The sequence below is a fragment of the Chiloscyllium plagiosum genome, unplaced genomic scaffold (genome assembly GCF_037043375.1).
Source record: "Chiloscyllium plagiosum isolate Xiang-an unplaced genomic scaffold, Cpla_swu_hap1 HiC_scaffold_25, whole genome shotgun sequence".
NCBI lineage: Eukaryota > Metazoa > Chordata > Chondrichthyes > Orectolobiformes > Hemiscylliidae > Chiloscyllium > Chiloscyllium plagiosum.
The window spans coordinates 63432639-63457318 of NW_028270163.1; the positions used below are offsets into that span (position 1 = coordinate 63432639).

The window sequence follows — 24680 nt, forward strand, 5'->3', positions numbered from 1 at the left end:
TCCTGGGATGGCAGAAGTGTCCTGTGAAGAGAGATTGGCCAACTGAGCCTGTATTCTAAGGAGGAGGAAGAGGAGCCTCCATAAATATCCCAGCCCATCAAGGCTGCATTTGACTGAGTGTGGCATCAAGATGCCCTGGCAAAACTGGAATCACTGGGTATGTATCAGGGGTGGAAATGTGTTGCTGGAGAAGCGCAGCAGGTCAGGCAGCATCCAGGGAACAGGAGAATCGACGTTTCGGGCATGAGCCCTTCTTCAGGAATGAGGAAAGTTTGTCCAGCAGGCTAAGATAAAAGATAGGGAGGAGGGACTTGGGGGATGGGCGTCGGAAATGTGATAGGTGGAAAAAGGTCAAGGTGAGGGTGATAGGACAGATTGGGGTGGGGGCGGAGAGGTCGGGAAGAAGATTGCGGGTTAGGAAGGCGGTGCTGAATTTGATGGATTTGACTGAGACAGGGTGGGGGGAGGGGAAATGAGGAAACTGGTGAAATCCGAGTTCATCCCTTGTGGTTGGAGGGTTCCTAGCCGGAAGATGAGGTGTTCTTCCTCCAACCGTCGTTTCGCTGTGGTCTGACGATGGATTGAGTCCAAAGACCTGCATATCCTTGGTGGAGTGGGAGGGGGAATTGAAATGTTGAGCTACAGGGTGGTTGGGTTGGTTGGTCCGGGTGTCCCAGAGGTGTTCTCTGAAACGCTCCGCAAGTAGCCGGCCTGTCTCCCCAATATAGAGGAGGCCACATCGGGTACAGAGGATGCAATAGATGATATGTGTGGAGGTACAGGTGAATCTGTGGCGGATATGGAAGTTTCCTTTGGGGCCTTGGAGGGAGGTGAGAGGGGAGGTGTGGGCGCAAGTCTTGCACCTCCTGCGGTTGCAGGGGAAGGTGCCGGGAGTGGAGGTTGGGTTGGTGGGGGGTGTGGATCTGACGAGGGAGTCACGGAGGAAGTGGTCTTTACGGAATGCTGATAGGGGAGGGGAGGGAAATATATCCTTGGTGGTGGGGTCCGTTTGGAGGTGGCGGAAATGACGGCGGATGATGCGCTGTACATGGAGGTTAGTGGGGTGGTAGGTGAGGACCAGTGGGGTTCTGTCCTGGTGGCGGTTGGAGGGGCGGGGTTCAAGGGCGGAGGATCGGGAAGTGGAAGAGATGCGGTGGAGGGCATCGTCGATCACGTCGGGGGGGAAATTGTGGTCCTTGAAGAAGGAGGCCATCTGGGATGTGCGTTTTTGGAACTGGTCCTCCTGGGAGCAGATGCGGCGGAGTCGAAGGAATTGGGAGAATGGGATGGCGTTTTTGCAGGGGGCAGGATGGGAGGAGGTGTAGTCCAGGTAGCTGTGGGAGTCGGTCGGTTTGTAGTAGATGTCTGTGTTGATTCGGTCGCCTGAGATAGAAATAGAAAGGTCGAGGAAGGGGAGGGAGGAATCTGAGACTGTCCAGGTGAATTTGAGGTCGGGGTGGAAGGTGTTGGTGAAGTGGATGAACTGTTCAACCTCCTCGTGGGAGCACGAGGCGGAGCCGATACAGTCATCGATGTAGCGGAGGAAAAGGTGGGGGGTGGGGCCAGTGTAGCTGCAGAAGATGGATTGTTCCACATATCCTACGAAGAGGCAGGCATAGCTGGGGCCCATGCGGGTGCCCATGGCTACTCCTTTTGTTTGGAGGAAGTGGGAGGATTGGAAAGAGAAGTTGTTCAGGGTGAGGACCAGTTCAGTCAGTCGAAGGAGGGTGTCAGTGGAAGGGTACTGGTTGGTGCGGCGGGAAAGGAAGAAGCGGAGGGCTTTGAGTCCTTCGTGATGGGGGATGGAGGTGTACAGGGACTGGATGTCCAAGGTGAAAATAAGGCGTTGGGGACCAGGGAAGCGAAAATCATGGAGCAGGTGGAGGGCGTGGGTGGTGTCCTGAACGTAGGTGGGGAGTTCTTGGACTAAGGGGGCAGGATGGTGTCAAGGTATGCGGAGATGAGTTCGGTGGGGCAGGAGCAGGCGGAGACAATGGGTCGGCCGGGGCAGTCAGGTTTGAAGGTGCCACTCCCGGCACCTTCCCCTGCAACCGCAGGAGGTGCAAGACTTGCGCCCACACCCCCCCCCCCCCTCACCTCCCTCCAAGGCCCCAAAGGAAACTTCCATATCCACCACAGATTCACCTGTACCTCCACACACATCATCTATTGCATCCTCTGTACCCGATGTGGCCTCCTCTATATTGGGGAGACAGGCCGCCTACTTGCGGAGCGTTTCAGAGAACACCTCTGGGACACCCGGACCAACCAACCCAACCACCCTGTAGCTCAACATTTCAATTCCCCCTCCCACTCCACCAAGGATATGCAGGTCTTTGGACTCCTCCATCGTCAGACCACAGCGAAACGACGGTTGGAGGAAGAACGCCTCATCTTCCGGCTAGGAACCCTCCAACCACAAGGGATGAACTCGGATTTCACCAGTTTCCTCATTTCCCCTCCCCCCCCCCCCACCCTGTCTCAGTCAAATCCATCAAATTCAGCACCGCCTCCCTAACCTGCAATCTTCTTCCCGACCTCTCCGCCCCCACCCCAATCTGTCCTATCACCCTCACCTTGACCTTTTTCCACCTATCACATTTCCGACGCCCCTCCCCCAAGTCCCTCCTCCCTACCTTTTATCTTAGCCTGCTGGACCAACTTTCCTCATTCCTGAAGAAGGGCTAATGCCCGAAACGTCGATTCTCCTGTTCCGTAGATGCTGCCTGACCTGCTGCGCTTCTCCAGCAACACATTTCCATCTCTGATCTCCAGCATCTGCAGACCTCATTTTCTCTATGTATCAGGGGGCAAACTCTCCATTTGTTAGAGTCATACCTGGCACATAGGAAGATGGTTGTGTTTGCTGGAGGTCAGTCATCTCAGCTCTAGGACATCTCTGCAGGAGTCCCTCAGGGTAGTGTCCTAGGCCCAACCATCTTCAACTGCTTCATCAATGACCTTCCCTCCATCACTAGGTCAGAATTTGGGGATGCTTGCAAGTGAGAACGAGCAGATACATGGGACCACCATCTCCAGCAACTTCCCCTGCAAGCCGCTCACCATCCTGACCTGGCAATATATCGCCGTTCTTTCACTGTCTCTGGTCAAAATCCTGAAACTCTCTCCCTAATGATATTGTGGGTCTCCCTACACCACATGAATTGCAGTGGTTCAAGAAGGCAGATCACCACCATCTTCTCAAGGGCAAAGGGAAGGACAGTCAATGCTGGTCAGCCGGGGTTCCAATATCTCAAGAACAAATTAAAAACACTCCCTTTCCTGGGCAGATGGGTTTTGTTCTTATCCCCTCCAGTATTACAGACTGGCCTCCCAACTATCACTCGGGGATGTAGAGGTGCATTACCTGCGGATGGTTTTTGAGACGGAGTTTTGTCGTTGAAACACTCCTGGTTTCTCCACCAACACACCCTCTTGAGCTGAGAGCCTGGGATCTGGCACACTTACATTTTTGAAGAAAGTTGGTCTTGGATTCTAGAAGAAAAACTGATAGTGAACCCTCCAGATTCCAACTAGTATCAAACTAACTCAGTACAACAGTCACACAGTTCATAGGCACTGAGTAAAATAGATAGCAGAGTTCGAGCAGAAACCCTCACATTCACTCAGTAAACCAGTTGGGCTCCCTCATGCTCTATGGACCTCACACATTATGCCATTACCCCATTCCCAACAGAAAGCCCTGTTTGCTGAATGGTTTGGAGATGCTGGTGTTGGACTGGGTTGGACAAAGTTAAAAATCACACAACACCAGGTTATAGTCCAACAGGTTTAATTGGAAGCACTAGCTTTTGGAGCGTTGCTCCTTCATCAAGTGGTTGTGGAGGACACAATTGTAAGACACAGAATTTATAGCAAAAGTTTACAGTGTGATTTAACTGAAATTGTACTTTGAAAAATACCTTGATAGTTTGTTGAGTCTCTCATCTGTTAGAATGACCATGATAGTTTCACTTCTTTCATATGTAAATCCCAGAACTTTTTAAAAAAATTACATTCTCAGGTTAACTGTAACAATTGGTATCAGCCCAGAGAAGATGTTGAGATGTTGAGGGTGTTAGCCCCCTGAGTTCTCTGTCTGTGCCATAATGTTTACGCTGATTCTAATCGAAAAAGTGAGTGAACAGAGTCTTACATGGAATCATGCAGTTTTTGAGCAAAGTACAATGTAAGTAAGTACTAATTCACCCTCAAACGTATATGTGTATATGTGTATATATGTGTATATATGTGTATATGTGTATATGTGTATATATGTGTATATGTGTATATGTGTATATATGTGTATATGTGTGTATATATGTGTATATGTGTGTATATATGTGTATATATGTGTATATGTGTGTATATATGTGTATATATGTGTATATATGTGTATATATGTATATATGTGTATATATGTGTATATATGCATGTGGGTTTGAGTGTGTGTCTGCCTGTCTGGGGTGGGAGGTTGTGAGTGTGAGAGAGTGTGTATGTGTGCGTCTATGTAGGAGTGTGTGTGTGTGTGTGTGTTTGTGTGTGTGTGTATGTATAGTGCAATGGTGGTCACTGGTCACTGTAGTGTGACAATGAACCCAAGGTCCTGGATGAGGGGGGGCCTCAACTGAGACCTTGGGTTCATTGTCACACTACAGTGACCAGTGACCACCATTGCACTATACACACACACAGATACTGCTACAGAGACACACGTTTCTGGGATGAATTTATACTTGCAGAGTTACATTGTACTTTGCTCAAAAACTGCATGATTCCATGTAAGACTCTGTTAACTCACTTTTTAGATTAGAATCAGTCTAAACATTATGGCACAGACAGAGAACACAGGGGGCTAACACCCTCAACATCTCAACATCTTATCAGGGCTGATACCAATTGTTACAGTTAACCTGTTGTTGTGTGATTTTTAACTCAGTTTGCTGAAGGCCACTTAGAACATCTTGAATTGGATTAAGAGACGCTGAAGCAATATTCAGTCTCACTTCCTCGCTGGGTATAACGTCCCATTTTGTTCTACCAATCCACAATAGTGAATGTCAAGAGGAAAGGGTCAAAGGGATACCTTAGCTCTAGTCCTGAACTCCTGCTGACCTTGGGAGCAAATGGAGGGGGATGCTGGCGTCTTGCTATGCAGGAGTTTGCTAGCAGTCTCTGCATCTTGGTCCGATGGCATATTGAGCCAAACTCAGCTCAGCACCTGAAAAATTAACACCACAACATTAGGGGAGTTGATGAGGATGAGATGTCCAGTCCATGTTGCACACTGGCCCTCATACCCTGTCCAGAGGCAGAAGACATCATTTCCCCTCTTCTGAGGAACTACCATTACAACCTCCCTCATGTTTATTCATCCAAAATGAACAGATACAGCTTTTCAAAATCTGGGGATTACAAACCCTTAGTTTTGATATCTGCAGTAAGGACCTTCATTAGAAATAGACAACTCAGATTTCAAATAATGCTTGATAGTCCTCCTTAAATTCACATTTACAAAATAGATATTTTACATGAGGAAAATGAGTGGAGACAGTATTCCAGGAATGTAGGGAATTCTCTCTCTCATAGGAAAGAACTGGAGAAGGTTGTAGGGATGAGAACATCAAACGTGAGTGATTTGAGTGGAGAAGGAAGATCACAGCATGAGGGAGCTTAGGGAAGACAGCTGATCCAATAGGATTCAGGTCTGAAACCATCATTAATTACAGCGAACAGCGTGCTGTGGGACAGAAAGAATGCTGCACTCACTGGACATCAGAAACAAAGACAGAAAATTCTGGAGAAACACAGCAGATCTTACAAAAACAGAGTTAACATTTTCAGATCAATAAACTTTGAAATGTCTCTGACTTCAACTGTTAACTCACTTTCTCTCTCCACAGGTGATATACTCAGTCCAGACTCAACGGGCCAAAGGGCAACTTCTGTGCTGGATGACTCTACCATTGTATGACCTCCCCTACAGGATATCAAGTTACACATGGCTCAGTGATCACCAACTCACAAAGGCAGACATCTCCGCCACATTCTTGAGACTTCAATTCCAAATCCAGCCTAACAATTTCAGTGTGGTGCTGAGGGAGTGCAGCACTGTCGGAGGGTCAGTGCTGAGGGAGTGCGGCACTGTCGGAGGGTCAGTGCTGAGGGAGTGCGGCACTGTCGGAGGGTCAGTGCTGAGGGAGTGCGGCACTGTCGGAGGGTCAGTGCTGAGGGAGTGCGGCACCGTCGGAGGGTCAGTGCTGAGGGAGTGCGGCACTGTCGGAGGGTCAGTGCTGAGGGAGTGCCGCACTGTCGGAAGGTCAGTGCTGAGGGAGTGGGCACTGTCGGAGGGTCAGGGCTGAGAGAGTGCCGCAATGTCGGAGGGTCAGTGCTGAGGGAGTGCCGCACCGTCAGAGGGTCAGTGTTGAGGGAGAGCCGCACATTGGGAGGGTCAGTGCTGAGGGAGTGCCGCACTGTCGGAGGGTCAGTACTGAGAGAGTGCCGCACTGTCAGAGGGTCAGAGTTGAGGGAGTGCCGCACATTGGGAGGGTCAGTGCTGAGGGAGTGCCGCATTGTCAGAGGGTCAGTGCTGAGGGAGTGCCGCACTGTCGGAGGGTCATTGCTGAGGGAGTGCTGCACTGTCGGAGGGTCGGTGCTGAGGGAGTGCCGCACAGTCGGAGGGTCATTGCTGAGGAAGTGCCGCACTGTCGGAGGGTCAGTGCTGAGGGAGTGCCGCTCTGTCGGAGGGTCATTGCTGAGGGAGTGCTGCACTGTCGGATGGTAAGTGCTATGGGAGTGCTGCACTGTCAGAGGGTCAGTTCTGAGGGAGTGGGCCCTGTCAGAGGATCGGTGCTGAGGGAGTGCTGCACTGTCGGAGGGTCAATGCTGAGGGAGTGCTGCACTGTCGGAGGGTCGGTGCTGAGGGAGTGCCGCACTGTCGGAGGGTCAGTGCTGAGGGAGTGCCGCACTGTCAGAGGGTCAGTGTTGAGGGAGTGCCGCACTGTCGGAGGGTCAGTGCTGAGGGAGTGCCGGACTGTCAGAGGGTCAGTGCTGAGGGAGTGCCGCACTGTCGGAGGGTCAGTGCTGAGGGACTGCTGCAATGTGGGAGGGTCAGTGCTGAGGGATCGCTGCACTGTCGGAGGGTATGTGCTGAGGGAGTGCCGCACTGTCGGAGGGTCAGTGCTGAGGGAGTGCCGGACTGTCAGAGGGTCAGTGCTGAGGGAGTGCCGCACTGTCAGAGGGAAGGTGCTGAGGGAGTGCCGCACTGTCAGAGGGTCAGTGCTGAGGAGAACCGCACAGTCGGAGGGTCGGTGCGGAGGGAGTGCCGTATTGTCGGAGGGTATGTGCTGAGGGAGTGCCGCACTGTCGGAGGGTCAGTGCTGAGGGAGTGGGCACTGTCGGTAAGTCAGTGCTGAGGGAGTGGGCACTGTCGGAGGATCGGTGCTGAGGGAGTGCTGCAATGTCGGAGGGTCCGTTCTGTGGGAGTGCCGCACTGTCGGAGGGTCCGTGCTGAGGGAGTGCCGCACTGTCGGATGGTCAGTGCTGAGGGAGTGCAGCACTGTTGGAGGGTCCGTGCTGTGGGAGTGCCGCACTGTCGGAGGGTCGGTGCTGAGGGAGTGCCGCACTGTTGGAGGGTCAGTGCTGAGGGAGTGCCGCACTGTCGGAGGGTCAGGGCTGAGGTAGTGCCGGACTGTCAGAGGGTCAGTGCTGAGGGAGTGCCGCTCTGTCGGAGGGTTGGTGCTGAGGGAGTGCCGCACTGTCAGAGGGTCAGTACTGAGGGAGTGGGCACTGTCGGAGGGTCAGGGCTGAGGGAGTGCCGGACTGTCAGAGGGTCAGTGCTGAGGAGTGCCGCACAGTCGGAGGGTCGGTGCTGAGGGAGTGCCGCACTGTCGGATGGTCAGTGCTGAGGCAGTGCAGCACTGTTGGAGGGTCGGTGGTGATGGAGTGCCGCACAGTCGGAGGGTCAGTGCTGAGGGAGTGGGCACTGTCGGAGGGTCAGTACTGAAGGAGTGCCGTACTGTCGGAGGTTCATTGCTGAGGGAGTGCCGCACAGTTGGAGGGTCAGTGCTGAGGGAGTGGGCACTGTCGGTAAGTCAGTGCTGAGGGAGTGGGCACTGTCGGAGGATCGGTGCTGAGGGAGTGCTGCAATGTCGGAGGGTCCGTTCTGTGGGAGTGCCGCACTGTCGGAGGGTCCGTGCTGAGGGAGTGCCGCACTGTTGGAGGGTCAGTGCTGAGGGAGTGCCGCACTGTCGGAGGGTCAGGGCTGAGGTAGTGCCGGACTGTCAGATGGTCAGTGCTGAGGGAGTGCCGCTCTGTCGGAGGGTTGGTGCTGAGGGAGTGCCGCACTGTCAGAGGGTCAGTACTGAGGGAGTGGGCACTGTCGGAGGGTCAGGGCTGAGGGAGTGCCGGACTGTCAGAGGGTCAGTGCTGAGGAGTGCCGCACAGTCGGAGGGTCGGTGCTGAGGGAGTGCCGCACTGTCGGATGGTCAGTGCTGAGGCAGTGCAGCACTGTTGGAGGGTCGGTGGTGATGGAGTGCCGCACTGTCGGAGGATCGGTACTGAGGGAGTGCCGCATTGTCGGAGGGTCAGTGCTGAGGGAGTGGGCACTGTCGGGGGGTCAATACTGAGGGAGATCTGCACTGTCGGAGGGTCAGTACTGAGGGAGTGCCGTACTGTCGGAGGTTCATTGCTGAGGGAGTGCCGCACTGTCGGAGAGTCGGTGCTGAGGGAGTGTGCACTGTCGGAGGGTCAGTGCTGAGGGAGTGCTGCTCTGTCGGAGGGTATGTGCTGAGGGAGTGCTGCACTGTCGGAGGGTTCGTGCTGAGGGAGTGCCGCTCTGTCGGAGGGTCATTGCTGAGGGAGTGCTGCACTGTCGGATGGTAAGTGCTATGGGAGTGCTGCACTGTCGGAGGGTCAGTTCTGAGGGAGTGGGCACTGTCAGAGGATCGGTGCTGAGGGAGTGCCGCACTGTCGGAGGGTCAGTGCTGAGGGAGTGCTGCACTGTCGGAGGGTCCGTGCTGTGGGAGTGCCACACTGTTGGAGGGTCAGTGCTCATGGAATGGGCACTGTCGGAGGGTCGGTGCTGAGGGCGTGGGCACTGTCGGAGGGTCAGTTCTGAGGGAGTGCCGCATTGTCGGAGGGTCGGTGCTGAGGGAGTGCTGCACTGTCGGATCGTCAGTGCTGAGGGAGTGCCGCACTGTCAGAGGGTCAGTGTTGAGGGAGTGCCGCACTGTCGGAGTGTCAGTGCTGAGGGAGTGCCGGACTGTCGGAGAGAAGGTGCTGAGGGAGTCCCGCACTGTCGGAGGGTCAGGGCTGAGGGAGTGCCGGACTGTCAGAGGGTCAGTGAGGGAGTGCAGCACTGTCGGAGGGTCGGTGCTGAGGGAGTGCCGCACTGTCAGAGGGTCAGTGCTGAGGGAGTGGGCACTGTCGGAGGGTCAGGGCTGAGGGAGTGCCGGACTGTCAGAGGGACAGTGCTGACGAGTGCCGCACAGTCGGAGGGTCGGTGCTGAGGGAGTGGGCACTGTCGGAGGGTCAGTGCTGAGGGAGTGGGCACTGTCGGAGGGTCAGTGCTGAGGGAGTGGGCACTGTCGGAGGGTCGGTGCTGAGGGAGCGCCGCACTGTCGAAGGGTCAGTGCTGAGGGAGTGCCGCACTGTCGGAGGATTGGTACTGAGGGAGTGCCGCATTGTCGGAGGATCAGTGCTGAGGGAGTGGGCACTGTCGGAGGATCGGTGCTGAGGGAGTGCTGCACTGTTGGAGGGTCCGTGCTGTGGGAATGGGCACTGTCGGAGGGTCGGTGCTGAGGGAGTGCCGCACTGTTGGAGGGTCAGTACTGAGGGAGAGCCGCATTGTCGGAGGGTCAGTGCTGAGGGAGTGCCGCACTGTCGGAGGGTCAGGGCTGAGGGAGTGCCGGACTGTCAGACGGTCAGTGCTGAGGGAGAGCCGCACTGTTGGAGGGTCGGTGCTGAGGGAGTGCCGCACAGTCAGAGGGTCGGTGCTGAGGGAGGGCCGCACTGTCGGATGGTCAGTGCTGAGGGAGTGCAGCACTGTTGGAGGGTCAGTGGTGATGGAGTACCGCACTGTCGGAGGGTCAGTGCTGAGGGAGTGGGCACTGTCGGTGGGTCAGTGCTGAGGGAGTGCCGCACTGTCGGAGGGACAATACTGAGGGAGATCTGCACTGTCGGAGGGTCAGTACTGAAGGAGTGCCGTACTGTCGGAGGTTCATTGCTGAGGGAGTGCCGCACAGTTGGAGGGTCAGTGCTGAGGGAGTGCCACACTGTCAGAGGGTCAGTGCTGAGGTAGTGCCGCACTGTCGGAGGGTCAGTGCTGAGGGAGTGCCGCACTGTCGGAGGGTCAGTGCTGAGGGAGTGCCGCACTGTCGGAGGGTCAGTGCTGAGGGAGTGCCGCACCGTCAGAGGGTCAGTGTTGAGGGAGAGCCGCACATTGGGAGGGTCAGTGCTGAGGGAGTGCCGCATTGTCAGAGGGTCAGTGCTGAGGGAGTGCCGTACTGTCGGAGGGTAGGTGCTGAGGCAGTGCCGCACTGTCGGAGGGTCAGTGCTGAGGGAGTGCTGCACTGTCGGAGGGTATGTGCTGAGAGAGTGCTGCACTGTCGGAGGGTTGGTGCTGAGGGAGTGCCGCTCTGTCGGAGGGTCATTGCTGAGGGAGTGCTGCACTGTCGGAGGGTCAGTTCTGAGGGAGTGGGCACTGTCAGAGGATCGGTGCTGAGGGAGTGCCGCACTGTCGGAGGGTCAGTGCTGAGGGAGTGCTGCACTGTCGGAGGGTCAATGCTGAGGGAGTGCTGCACTGTCGGAGGGTCCGTGCTGTGGGAGTGCCACACTGTTGGAGGGTCAGTGCTCATGGAATGGGCACTGTCGGAGGGTCGGTGCTGAGGGAGTGCCGCACTGACGGAGGGTCAGGGCTGAGGGAGTGCCGGACTGTCAGAGGGTCAGTGAGGGAGTGCCGCACTGTCGGAAGGTCAGTGCTGAGGGAGTGCCGCACTGTCGAAGGGTCAGTGCTGAGGGAGTGCCGCACTGTCGGAGGGTATGTGCTGCGGGAGCGCCGCACTGTCGGAGGATTGGTACTGAGGGAGTGCCACATTGTCGGAGGATCAGTGCTGAGGGAGTGGGCACTGTCGGTGGGTCAGTGCTGAGGGAGTGGGCACTGTCGGAGGATCGGTGCTGAGGGAGTGCCGCACTGTCAGAGAGTCCGTGCTGAGGGAATGGGCACTGTCGGAGGGTCGGTGCTGAGGGAGTGCCGCACTGTTGGAGGGTCAGTACTGAGGGAGAGCCGCATTGTCAGAGGGTCAGTGCTGAGGGAGTGCCGCACTGTCGGAGGGTCAGGGCTGAGGGAGTGCCGGACTGTCAGACGGTCAGTGCTGAGGGAGAGCCGCACTGTTGGAGGGTCGGTGCTGAGGGAGTGCCGCACTGTCAGAGGGTCAGTGCTGAGGGAGTGGGCACTGTCGGAAGGTCAGTGCTGAGGAGTGCCGCACAGTCAGAGGGTCGGTGCTGAGGGAGGGCCGCACTGTCGGATGGTCAGTGCTGAGGGAGTGCAGCACTGTTGGAGGGTCGGTGGTGATGGAGTGCCGCACTGTCGGAGGGTCAGTGCTGAGGGAGTGGGCACTGTCGGTGGGTCAGTGCTGAGGGAGTGCCGCACTGTCGGAGGGACAATACTGAGGGAGATCTGCACTGTCGGAGGGTCAGTACTGAAGGAGTGCCGTACTGTCGGAGGTTCATTGCTGAGGGAGTGCCGCACAGTTGGAGGGTCAGTGCTGAGGGAGTGCCACACTGTCAGAGGGTCAGTGCTGAGGTAGTGCCGCACTGTCGGAGGGTCAGTGCTGAGGGAGTGCCGCACTGTCGGAGGGTCAGTGCTGAGGAAGTGCGGCACTGTCGGAGGGCCAGTGCTGAGGGAGTGCGGCACCGTCGGAGGGTCAGTGCTGAGGGAGTGCGGCACTGTCGGAGGGTCAGTGCTGAGGGAGTGCGGCACTGTCGGAAGGTCAGTGCTGAGGGAGTGCCGCACTGTCGGAAGGTCAGTGCTGAGGGAGTGGGCACTGTCGGAGGGTCAGGGCTGAGAGAGTGCCGCAATGTCGGAGGGTCAGTGCTGAGGGAGTGCCGCACCGTCAGAGGGTCAGTGTTGAGGGAGAGCCGCACATTGGGAGGGTCAGTGCTGAGGGAGTGCCGCACTGTCGGAGGGTCAGTACTGAGAGAGTGCCGCACTGTCAGAGGGTCAGAGTTGAGGGAGTGCCGCACATTGGGAGGGTCAGTGCTGAGGGAGTGCCGCATTGTCAGAGGGTCAGTGCTGAGGGAGTGCCGCACTGTCGGAGGGTCATTGCTGAGGGAGTGCTGCACTGTCGGAGGGTCGGTGCTGAGGGAGTGCCGCACAGTCGGAGGGTCATTGCTGAGGAAGTGCCGCACTGTCGGAGGGTCAGTGCTGAGGGAGTGCCGCTCTGTCGGAGGGTCATTGCTGAGGGAGTGCTGCACTGTCGGATGGTAAGTGCTATGGGAGTGCTGCACTGTCGGAGGGTCAGTTCTGAGGGAGTGGGCCCTGTCAGAGGATCGGTGCTGAGGGAGTGCTGCACTGTCGGAGGGTCAATGCTGAGGGAGTGCTGCACTGTCGGAGGGTCGGTGCTGAGGGAGTGCCGCACTGTCGGAGGGTCAGTGCTGAGGGAGTGCCGCACTGTCAGAGGGTCAGTGTTGAGGGAGTGCCGCACTGTCGGAGGGTCAGTGCTGAGGGAGTGCCGGACTGTCAGAGGGTCAGTGCTGAGGGAGTGCCGCACTGTCGGATGGTCAGTGCTGAGGGAGTGCCGGACTGTCAGAGGGTCAGTGCTGAGGGATCGCTGCACTGTCGGAGGGTATGTGCTGAGGGAGTGCCGCACTGTCGGAGGGTCAGTGCTGAGGGAGTGCCGGACTGTCAGAGGGTCAGTGCTGAGGGAGTTCCGCACTGTCAGAGGGAAGGTGCTGAGGGAGTGCCGCACTGTCAGAGGGTCAGTGCTGAGGAGAACCGCACAGTCGGTGCGGAGGGAGTGCCGTATTGTCGGAGGGTATGTGCTGAGGGAGTGCCGCACTGTCGGAGGGTCAGTGCTGAGGGAGTGGGCACTGTCGGTAAATCAGTGCTGAGGGAGTGGGCACTGTCGGAGGGACAATACTGAGGGAGATCTGCACTGTCGGAGGGTCAGTACTGAAGGAGTGCCGTACTGTCGGAGGTTCATTGCTGAGGGAGTGCCGCACAGTTGGAGGGTCAGTGCTGAGGGAGTGCCACACTGTCAGAGGGTCAGTGCTGAGGGAGTGCCACACTGTCGGAGGGTATGTGCTGCGGGAGCGCCGCACTGTCGGAGGATTGGTACTGAGGGAGTGCCACATTGTCGGAGGATCAGTGTTGAGGGAGTGGGCACTGTCGGTGGGTCAGTGGTGAGGGAGTGGGCACTGTCGGAGGGTCGGTGCTGAGGGAGTGCCGCACTGTTGGAGGGTCAGTACTGAGGGAGAGCCGCATTGTCGGAGGGTCAGTGCTGAGGGAGTGCCGCACTGTCGGAGGGTCAATGCTGAGGGAGTGCCGGACTGTCAGACGGTCAGTGCTGAGGGAGAGCCGCACTGTTGGAGGGTCGGTGCTGAGGGAGTGCCGCACTGTCAGAGGGTCAGTGCTGAGGGAGTGGGCACTGTCGGAAGGTCAGTGCTGAGGAGTGCCGCACAGTCGGAGGGTCGGTGGTGATGGAGTGCCGCACTGTCGGAGGATCGGTATTGAGGGAGTGCCGCATTGTCGGAGGGTCAGTGCTGAGGGAGTGGGCACTGTCGGAAGGTCAGTGCTGAGGAGTGCCGCACAGTCGGAGGGTCGGTGGTGATGGAGTGCCGCACTGTCGGAGGATCGGTATTGAGGGAGTGCCGCATTGTCGGTGGGTCAGTGCTGAGGGAGTGCCGCACTGTCGGAGGGACAATACTGAGGGAGATCGGCACTGTCGGAGGGTCAGTACTGAAGGAGTGCCGTACTGTCGGAGGTTCATTGCTGAGGGAGTGCCGCACAGTTGGAGGGTCAGTGCTGAGGGAGTGCCACACTGTCAGAGGGTCAGTGCTGAGGGAGTGCCGCACTGTCGGAGGGTCAGTGCTGAGGGAGTGCCGCACTGTCGGAGGGTCAGTGCTGAGGGAGTGCCGCACTGTCGGAGGGTCAGGGCTGAGAGAGTGCCGCACTGTCGGAGGGTCAGTGCTGAGGGAGTGCCGCATTGTCAGAGGGTCAGTGCTGAGGGAGTGCCGTACTGTCGGAGGGTAGGTGCTGAGGCAGTGCCGCACTGTCGGAGGGTCAGTGCTGAGGGAGTGCTGCACTGTCGGAGGGTTAGTGCTGAGGGAGTGCCGCTCTGTCGGAGGGTCATTGCTATGGGAGTGCTGCACTGTCGGAGGGTCAGTTCTGAGGGAGTGGGCACTGTCAGAGGATCGGTGCTGAGGGAGTGCCGCACTGTCGGAGGGTCAGTGCTGAGGGAGTGCCGCACTGTCGGAGGGTCAGTGCTGAGGGAGTGCTGCACTGTCGGAGGGTCAATGCTGAGGGAGTGCCGCATTGTCGGAGGGTCGGTGCTGAGGGAGTGCCGCACTGTCAGAGGGTCAGTGCTGAGGGAGTGGGCACTGTCGGAGGGTCAGTGCTGTGGGAGTGCCACACTGTTGGAGGGTCAGTTCTCATGGAATGGGCACTGTCGGAGGGTCGGTGCTGAGGGAGTGCCGCACTGACGGATCGTCAGTGCTGAGGGAGTGCCGCACTGTCAGAGGGTCAGTGTTGAGGGAGTGCCACACATTGGGAGGGTCAGTGCTGAGGGAGTGCCGCATTGTCGGAGGGTCAGTGCTGAGGGACTGCTGCAATATGGGAGGGTCAGTGCTGAGGGAGCGCTGCACTGTCGGAGGGTATGTGCTGAGGGAGTGCCGCACTGTCGGAGGGTCAGTGCTGAGGGAGTGCCGGACTGTCAGAGGGTCAGTGCTGAGGGAGTGCCGCACTGTCGGAGAGAAGGTGCTGAGGGAGTGCCGCACTGTCAGAGGGTCAGTGCTGATGGAGTGGGCACTGTCAGAGAGTCAGTGCTGAGGAGAACCGCACAGTCGGAGGGTCGGTGCGGAGGGAGTGCCGCACTGTCGGAGGATCGGTACTGAGGGAGTGCCGCATTGTCGGAGGGTCAGTGCTGAGGGAGTGGGCACTGTCGGTAGGTCAGTGCTGAGGGAGTGGGCACTGTCGGAGGGTCAGTGCTGAGGGAGTGCCGCACTGTCGGAGGGTCCGTGCTGAGGGAATGGGCACTGTCGGAGGGTCGGTGCTGAGGGAGTGCCGCACTGTTGGAGGGTCTGTGCTGAGGGAGTGCCGCACTGTCGGAGGGTCAGGGCTGAGGTAGTGCCAGACTGTCAGAGGGTCAGTGCTGAGGGAGTGCCGCACTGTCGGAGGGTCGGTGCTGAGGGAGTGCCGCACTGTCAGAGGGTCAGTGCTGAGGGAGTGGGCACTGTCGGAGGGTCAGGGCTGAGGGAGTGCCGGACTGTCAGAGGGTCAGTGCTGAGGAGTGCCGCACAGTCGGAGGGTCGGTGCTGAGGGAATGGGCACTGTCGGAGGGTCGGTGCTGAGGGAGTGCCGCACTGTCGGAGGGTCCGTGCTGAGGGAATGGGCACTGTCGGAGGGTCGGTGCTGAGGGAGTGCAGCACTGTTGGAGGGTCCGTGCTGTGGGAGTGCCGCACTGTCGGAGGGTCCGTGCTGAGGGAATGGGCACTGTCGGAGGGTCGGTGCTGAGGGAGTGCCGCACTGTTGGAGGGTCAGGGCTGAGGTAGTGCCGGACTGTCAGAGGGTCAGTGCTGAGGGAGTGCCGCACTGTCGGAGGGTCGGTGCTGAGGGAGTGCCGCACTGTCAGAGGGTCAGTGCTGAGGGAGTGGGCACTGTCGGATGGTCAGTGCTGAGGCAGTGCAGCACTGTCAGAGGGTCAGTGTTGAGGGAGAGCCGCACTGTCGGAGGGTCAGTGCTGAGGGAGTGGGCCCTGTCAGAGGATCGGTGCTGAGGGAGTGCTGCACTGTCGGAGGGTCAATGCTGAGGGAGTGGGCCCTGTCAGAGGATCGGTGCTGAGGGAGTGCTGCACTGTCGGAGGGTCAGTGCTGAGGGAGTGCCGCACTGTCGGAGGGTCAGTGCTGAGAGAGTGCCGCACTGTCAGAGGGTCAGTGCTGAGGGAGTGCCGCACCGTCAGAGGGTCAGTGTTGAGGGAGAGCCGCACATTGGGAGGGTCAGTGCTGAGGGAGTGCCGCATTGTCAGAGGGTCAGAGTTGAGGGAGTGCCGTACATTGGGAGGGTCAGTGCTGAGGGAGAGCCGCATTGTCAGAGGGTCAGTGCTGAGGGAGTGCCGCACTGTCGGATGGTCAGTGCTGAGGGAGTGCAGCACTGTTGGAGGGTCCGTGCTGTGGGAGTGCCGCACTGTTGGAGGGTCAGTGCTGAGGGAGTGCCGCACTGTCGGAGGGTCAGGGCTGAGGTAGTGCCGGACTGTCAGAGGGTCAGTGCTGAGGGAGTGCCGCACTGTCAGAGGGTCAGTGCTGAGGGAGTGGGCACTGTCGGAGGGTCAGGGCTGAGGGAGTGCCGGACTGTCAGAGGGTCAGTGCTGAGGAGTGCCGCACAGTCGGAGGGTCGGTGCTGAGGGAGTGCAGCACTGTTGGAGGGTCGGTGGTGATGGAGTGCTGCACTGTCGGAGGATCGGTACTGAGGGAGTGCCGCATTGTCGGAGGGTCAGTGCTGAGGGAGTGGGCACTGTCGGAGGGTCAGTGCTGAGGGAGTGCCGCACTGTCGGAGTTTCAGTGCTGAGGGAGTGCCGGACTGTCAGAGGGTCAGTGCTGAGGGAGTGCCGCACTGTCGGAGGGAAGGTGCTGAGGGAGTGCCGCACTGTCAGAGGGTCAGTGCTGAGGAGAAACGCACAGTCGGAGGGTCGGTGCGGAGGGAGTGCCGTATTGTCGGAGGGTATGTGCTGAGGGAGTGCCGCACTGTCAAATGGTCAGTGCTGAGGGAGTGGGCACGGTCGGAGGGTCAGTGCTGAGGGAGTGCCGCACTGTCGGAGGATCGGTACTGAGGGAGTGCCGCATTGTCGGAGGGTCAGTGCTGAGGGAGTGGGCACTGTCGGTGGGTCAGTGCTGAGGGAGTGGGCACTGTCGGAGGATCGGTGCTGAGGGAGTGCCGCACTGTCGGAGGATCGGTGCTGAGGGAGTGCTGCACTGTCGGAGGGTCCGTGCTGTGGGAGTGCCGCACTGTCGGAGGGTCCGTGCTGAGGGAATGGGCACTGTCGGAGGGTCGGTGCTGAGGGAGTGCCGCACTGTTGGAGGGTCAGTGCTGAGGGAGAGCCGCATTGTCGGAGTGTCAGTGCTGAGGGAGTGCCGCACTGTCGGAGGGTCAGGGCTGAGGGAGTGCCGGACTGTCAGAGGGTCAGTGCTGAGGGAGTGCCGCACTGTCGGAGGGTCAGTGCTGAGGGAGTGGGCACTGTCGGAGGGTCAGGGCTGAGGGAGTGCCGGACTGTCAGAGGATCAGTGCTGAGGGAGTGCCGCACTGTCGGAGGGTCGGTGCTGAGGGAGTGCCGCACTGTCAGAGGGTCAGTGCTGAGGGAGTGGGCACTGTCGGAGGGTCAGGGCTGAGGGAGTGCCGGACTGTCAGAGGTACAGTGCTGACGAGTGCCGCACAGTCGGAGGGTCGGTGCTGAGGGAGTGGGCACTGTCGGAGGGTCAATACTGAGGGAGATCTGCACTGTCGGAGGGTCAGTACTGAGGGAGTGCCGTACTGTCGGAGGTTCATTGCTGAGGGAGTGCCTCACTTTTGGAGGGTCGGTGGTGATGGAGTGCCACACTGTCAGAGGGTCAGTGCTGAGGGAGTGCCGCACTGTCAGAGGGTCAGTGCTGAGAGAGTGCCGCACTGTCGGAGGGTCAGTGCTGAGGGAGTGCCGCACCGTCAGAGGGTCAGTGTTGAGGGAGAGCCGCACATTGGGAGGGTCAGTGCTGAGGGAGTGCCGCACTGTCGGAGGGTCAGTACTGAGAGAGTGCCGCACTGTCAGAGGGTCAGAGTTGAGGGAGTGCCGAACTGTCGGAGGGTAGGTGCTGAGGCAGTGCCGCACTGTCGGAGGGTCGGTGCTGAGGGAGTGCTGCACTGTCGGAGTGTCGGTGCTGAGGGAGTGCCGCAATGTCGGAGGGTCAGTGCTGAGGGAGTGTGCACTGTCGGAGGGTCAGTTCTGAGGGAGTGGGCACTGTCAGAGGATCGGTGCTGAGGGAGTGCCGCACTGTCGGAGGGTCAGTGCTGAGGGAGTGCTGCACTGTCGGAGGGTCCGTGCTGTGGGAGTGCCACACTGTTGGAGGGTCAGTGCTCATGGAATGGGCACTGTCGGAGGGTCGGTGCTGAGGGAGTGCCGCATTGTCGGAGGGTCGGTGCTGAGGGAGTGGGCACTGTCGGAGGGTCAGTGCTGAGGGAGTGCCGCATTGTCGGAGGGTCGGTGCTGAGGTAGTGCCGGACTGTCAGAGGGTCAGTGCTGAGGGAGTGCCGCACTGTCGGAGGGTCTGTGCTGAGGGAGTGCCGCACTGTCGGAGGGTCAGGGCTGAGGTAGTGCCGGACTGTCAGAGGGTCAGTGCTGAGGGAGTGCCGCACTGTCGGAGGGTCGGTGCTGAGGGAGTGCCGCACTGTCAGAGGGTCAGTGCTGAGGGAGTGGGCACTGTCGGAGGGTCAGGGCTGAGGGAGTGCCGGACTGTCAGAGGGTCAGTGCTGAGGGAGTGCCGCACTGTCGGAGGGTCGGTGCTGAGGGAGTGCCGCACTGTCAGAGGGTCAGTGCTGAGGGAGTGGGCACTGTCGGAGGGTCAGTGCTGAGGGTGTGCCGCACTGTCAGAGGGTCAGTGCTGAGGGAGTGGGCACTGTCGGAGGGTCCGTGCTGAGGGAATGGGCACTGTCGGAGGGTCGGTGCTGAGGGAGTGCCGCACTGTTGGAGGGTCAGGGCTGAGGTAGTGCCGGACTGTCAGAGGGTCAGTGCTGAGGGAGTGCCGCACTGTCGGAGGGTCGGTGCTGAGGGAGTGCCGCACTGTCAGAGGGTCAGTGCTGAGGGAGTGGGCACTGTCGGATGGTCAGTGCTGAGGCAGTGCAGCACTGTCAGAGGGTCAGTGTTGAGGGAGAGCCGCACTGTCGGAGGGTCAGTGCTGAGGGAGTGGGCCCTGTCAGAGGATCGGTGCTGAGGGAGTGCTGCACTGTCGGAGGGTCAATGCTGAGGGAGTGGGCCCTGTCAGAGGGTCAGTGCTGAGGGAGTGCTGCACTGTCGGAGGGTCAGTGCTGAGGGAGTGCCGCACTGTCGGAGGGTCAGTGCTGAGAGTGTGCCGCACTGTCAGAGGGTCAGTGCTGAGGGAGTGCCGCACCGTCAGAGGGTCAGTGTTGAGGGAGAGCCGCACATTGGGAGGGTCAGTGCTGAGGGAGTGCCGCACCGTCAGAGGGTCAGTGTTGAGGGAGAGCCGCACATTGGGAGGGTCAGTGCTGAGGGAGTGCCGCATTGTCAGAGGGTCAGAGTTGAGGGAGTGCCGTACATTGGGAGGGTCAGTGCTGAGGGAGAGCCACATTGTCAGAGGGTCAGTGCTGAGGGAGTGCCGCACTGTCGGATGGTCAGTGCTGAGGGAGTGCAGCACTGTTGGAGGGTCCGTGCTGTGGGAGTGCCGCACTGTCGGAGGGTCGGTGCTGAGGGAGTGCCGCACTGTTGGAGGGTCAGTGCTGAGGGAGTGCCGCACTGTCGGAGGGTCAGGGCTGAGGTAGTGCCGGACTGTCAGAGGGTCAGTGCTGAGGGAGTGCCGCACTGTCAGAGGGTCAGTGCTGAGGGAGTGGGCACTGTCGGAGGGTCAGGGCTGAGGGAGTGCCGGACTGTCAGAGGGTCAGTGCTGAGGAGTGCCGCACAGTCGGAGGGTCGGTGCTGAGGGAGTGCAGCACTGTTGGAGGGTCGGTGGTGATGGAGTGCTGCACTGTCGGAGGATCGGTACTGAGGGAGTGCCGCATTGTCGGAGGGTCAGTGCTGAGGGAGTGGGCACTGTCGGAGGGTCAGTGCTGAGGGAGTGCCGCACTGTCGGAGTTTCAGTGCTGAGGGAGTGCCGCACTGTCGGAGGGTCAGTGCTGAGGGAGTGCCGGACTGTCAGAGGGTCAGTGCTGAGGGAGTGCCGCACTGTCGGAGGGAAGGTGCTGAGGGAGTGCCGCACTGTCAGAGGTTCAGTGCTGAGGAGAAACGCACAGTCGGAGGGTCGGTGCGGAGGGAGTGCCGTATTGTCGGAGGGTATGTGCTGAGGGAGTGCCGCACTGTCAAATGGTCAGTGCTGAGGGAGTGGGCACGGTCGGAGGGTCAGTGCTGAGGGAGTGCCGCACTGTCGGAGGATCGGTACTGAGGGAGTGCCGCATTGTCGGAGGGTCAGTGCTGAGGGAGTGGGCACTGTCGGTGGGTCAGTGCTGAGGGAGTGCCGCACTGTCGGAGGATCGGTACTGAGGGAGTGCCGCATTGTCGGAGGGTCAGTGCTGAGGGAGTGGGCACTGTCGGTGGGTCAGTGCTGAGGGAGTGCTGCACTGTCGGAGGGTCCGTGCTGTGGGAGTGCCGCACTGTCGGAGGGTCCGTGCTGAGGGAATGGGCACTGTCGGAGGGTCGGTGCTGAGGGAGTGCCGCACTGTTGGAGGGTCAGTGCTGAGGGAGAGCCGCATTGTCGGAGTGTCAGTGCTGAGGGAGTGCCGCACTGTCGGAGGGTCAGGGCTGAGGGAGTGCCGGACTGTCAGAGGGTCAGTGCTGAGGGAGTGCCGCACTGTCGGAGGGTCAGTGCTGAGGGAGTGGGCACTGTCGGAGGGTCAGGGCTGAGGGAGTGCCGGACTGTCAGAGGATCAGTGCTGAGGGAGTGCCGCACTGTCGGAGGGTCGGTGCTGAGGGAGTGCCGCACTGTCAGAGGGTCAGTGCTGAGGGAGTGGGCACTGTCGGAGGGTCAGGGCTGAGGGAGTGCCGGACTGTCAGAGGGACAGTGCTGACGAGTGCCGCACAGTCGGAGGGTCGGTGCTGAGGGAGTGGGCACTGTCGGAGGGTCAATACTGAGGGAGTGCAGCACTGTCGGAGGGTCGGTGCTGAGGGAGTGCCGCACTGTCGGAGGGTCAGTGCTGAGGGAGTGCTGCACTGTTGGTGGGTCAGTGCTGTGGGAGGGCCGCATTGTCGGAGGGTCAGTGCTGTTGTGCCGCACTGTCGGAAAGTCAGTTCTGAGGTAGTGGGCACTGTCAGAGGGTCAGTGCTGTGGGAGTGCCGCACTGTCAGAGGGTCCGTGCCGAGGGAGTGCCGCACTGTCGGAAAGTCAGTGCTGAGGGAGTGGGCACTGTCAGAGGGTCAGTGCTGAGGGAGTGCCGCACTGTCAGAGGGTCAGTGCTGTGGGAGTGCCGCACTGTCGGAGGGTCAGTGCTGAGGGAGTGCCGCACTGTCAGATGGTCAGTGCTGAGGGAGTGCCGCACTGTCAGAGGGTCAGTGCTGAGTGAGTGGGCACTGTCGTACGGTCATTGCTGAGGGAGTGCTGCACTGTTGGAGGGTCAGTGCTGTGGGAGTGCCGCACTGTCAGAGTGTCAGTGCTGAGGGAGTGCCGCACTGTCGGAGGGTCAGTACTGAGGGAGTGCCGCACTGTCGGAGGGTCGGTGCTGAGGGAGTGCCGCACTGTCGGAGGGTCAGTGCTGAGGGAGTGCTGCACTGTTGGAGGGTCAGTGCTGTGGGAGTGCCGCACTGTCGGAGGGTCAGTGCTGTTGTGCCGCATTGTCGGAGGGTCAGTTCTGAGGGAGTGGGCACTGTCAGAGGGTCAGGGCTGAGGGAGTGCCGCATTGTTGGAGGGTCAGTGCTGAGGGAGTGCCGCACTGTCGGAGGGTCAGTGCTGAGGAAGTGCCGCACTGTCAGAGAGTCAGTGCTGAGGGAGTGCCGCACTGTCGGAGGGTCAGTACTGAGGGAGTGCCGCACTGTCGGAGGGTCGGTGCTGAGGGAGTGCCACACTGTCGGAGGGTCAGTGCTCAGGGAGTGCTGCACTGTTGGAGGGTCAGTGCTGTGGGAGTGCCGCACTGTCAGAGTGTCAGTGCTGAGGGAGTGCCGCACTGTCGGAGGGTCAGTACTGAGGGAGTGCCGCACTGTCGGAGGGTCGGTGCTGAGGGAGTGCTGCACTGTCGGAGGGTCAGTGCTGAGGAAGTGCCGCACTGTCGGAGGGTCGGTGCTGAGGGAGTGCCGCACTGTCGGAGGGTCAGTGCTGAGGAAGTGCCGCACTGTCAGAGAGTCAGTGCTGAGGGAGTGCCGCACTGTCGGAGGGTCAGTACTGAGGGAGTGCCGTACTGTCGGAGGGTCGGTGCTGAGGGAGTGCCGCACTGTCGGAGGGTCAGTGCTGAGGGAGTGCAGCACTGTTGGAGGGTCAGTGCTGTGGGAGGGCCGCACTGTCGGAGGGTCAGTGCTGTGGGAGTGCCGCACTGTCAGAGGGTCAGTGCTGAGGGAGTGCCGCACCGTCAGAGGGTCAGTGCTGAGGGAGTGGGCACTGTCGGAGGGTCAGTACTGAAGGAGTGCCGTACTGTCGGAGGTTCATTGCTGAGGGAGTGCCGCACAGTTGGAGGGTCAGTGCTGAGGAGGTGCCACACTGTCAAAGGGTCAGTGCTGAGGGAGTGCCGCACTGTCAGAGGGTCAGTGCTGAGGGAGTGCCGCACTGTCGGAGGGTCAGTGCTGAGGGAGTGCCGCACTGTCGGAGGGTCAGTGCTGAGGGAGTGCCGCACTGTCGGAGTGTCAGTGCTGAGGGAGTGCCGCACTGTCGGAGGGTCAGTGCTGAGGGAGTGCCGGACTGTCAGAGGGTCTGTGCTGAGGGAGTGCCGCACTGTCGGAGGGAAGGTGCTGAGGGAGTGCCGCACTGTCAGAGGGTCAGTTCTGAGGAGAACCGCACAGTCGGAGGGTCGGTGAGGAGGGAGTGCCGTATTGTCGGAGGGTATGTGCTGAGGGAGTGCCGCACTGTCAAATGGTCAGTGCTGAGGGAGTGGGCACGGTTGGAGGGTCAGTGCTGAGGGAGTGCCGCACTGTCGGAGGATCGGTACTGAGGGAGTGCCGCATTGTCGGAGGGTCAGTGCTGAGGGAGTGCCGCACTGTCGGAGGGTCAGTGCTGTGGGAGTGCCGCATTGTCGGAGGGTCAGTGCTGAGGGAGTGCCGCACTGTCAGAGGGTCAGTGCTGTGGGAGTGCCGCACTGTCAGAGGGTCAGTGCTGAGGGAGTGCCGCACTGTCAGATGGTCAGTGCTGAGGGAGTGCCGCACTGTCAGAGGGTCAGTGCTGGGTGAGTGGGCACTGTCGTACGGTCATTGCTGAGGGAGTGCTGCACTGTTGGAGGGTCAGTGCTGTGGGAGTGCCGCACTGTCAGAGTGTCAGTGCTGAGGGAGTGCCGCACTGTCGGAGGGTCAGTACTGAGGGAGTGCAGCACTGTCGGAGGGACGGTGCTGAGGGAGTGCCGCACTGTTGGAGTGTCAGTGCTGTGGGAGTGCCGCATTGTCGGAGGGTCAGTGCTGAGGAAGTGCCGCACTGTCAGAGAGTCAGTGCTGAGGGAGTGCCGCACTGTCGGAGGGTCAGTACTGAGGGAGTGCCGCACTGTCGGAGGGTCGGTGCTGAGGGAGTGCCGCACTGTCGGAGGGTCAGTGCTCAGGGAGTGCTGCACTGTTGGAGGGTCAGTGCTGTGGGAGTGCCGCACTGTCAGAGGGTCAGTGCTGAGGGAGTGCCGCACCGTCAGAGGGTCAGTGCTGAGGGAGTGCCGCACTGTCGGAGGGTCAGTGCTGTGGGAGTGCCGCATTGTCGGAGGGTCAGTGCTGAGGGAGTGCCGCACTGTCGGAGGGTCAGTACTGAGAGAGTGCCGCACTGTCGGAGGGTCAGTGCTGAGGGAGTGCTGCACTGTTGGTGGGTCAGTGCTGTGGGAGTGCCGCATTGTCGGAGGGTCAGTGCTGAGGGAGTGCCGCATTGTCGGAGGGTCAGTGCTGAGGGAGTGCCGCACTGTCGGAGGGTCAGTACTGAGGGAGTGCCGCACTGTCGGAGGGTCAGTGCTGTGGGAGGGCCGCATTGTCGGAGGGTCAGTGCTGTTGTGCCGCACTGTCGGAGGGTCAGTTCTGAGGGAGTGGGCACTGTCAGAGGGTCAGTGCTGTGGGAGTGCCGCACTGTCAGAGGGTCAGTGCTGAGGGAGTGCCGCACTGTCAGATGGTCAGTGCTGAGGGAGTGCCGCACTGTCAGAGGGTCAGTGCTGGGTGAGTGGGCACTGTCGTACGGTCATTGCTGAGGGAGTGCTGCACTGTTGGAGGGTCAGTGCTGTGGGAGTGCCGCACTGTCAGAGTGTCAGTGCTGAGGGAGTGCCGCACTGTCGGAGGGTCAGTACTGAGGGAGTGCAGCACTGTCGGAGGGTCGGTGCTGAGGGAGTGCCGCACTGTCGGAGGGTCAGTGCTGAGGGAGTGCTGCACTGTCAGAGGGTCCGTGCCGAGGGAGTGCCGCACTGTCAGAGGGTCAGTGCTGAGTGAGTGGGCACTGTCGTACGGTCATTGCTGAGGGAGTGCTGCACTGTTGGAGGGAAGGTGCTGAGGGAGTGCCGCACTGTCAGAGGGTCAGTGCTGAGGAGAAACGCACAGTCGGAGGGTCGGTGCGGAGGGAGTGCCGTATTGTCGGAGGGTATGTGCTGAGGGAGTGCCGCACTGTCAAATGGTCAGTGCTGA

The 24680-nt window shown here is 59.9% G+C and overlaps 1 protein-coding gene across 6 annotated transcripts in view; it reads right to left on the reverse strand.

The window, feature by feature from the left end:
- The window catches only part of LOC122562367 (inactive rhomboid protein 2-like), a 310932-nt gene that overhangs the window by 173504 nt on the left and 112748 nt on the right, over positions 1-24680 (reverse strand). For 5 of the 6 annotated variants that reach the window (XM_088000804.1, XM_088000800.1, XM_088000801.1 and 2 more), the window contains 2 exons: positions 5087-5221; positions 3368-3495 (listed from right to left, as the gene is read on the reverse strand). In XM_088000804.1, coding sequence (XP_087856930.1) covers positions 3368-3495; positions 5087-5197 — 239 coding nt within the window. In that variant the 5' untranslated portion in view covers positions 5198-5221. Of the gene's footprint in view, positions 1-3367; positions 3496-5086; positions 5222-5888; positions 5913-24680 lie in introns of those variants that run through there. The other variant, XM_088000803.1, reaches the window with a different exon arrangement.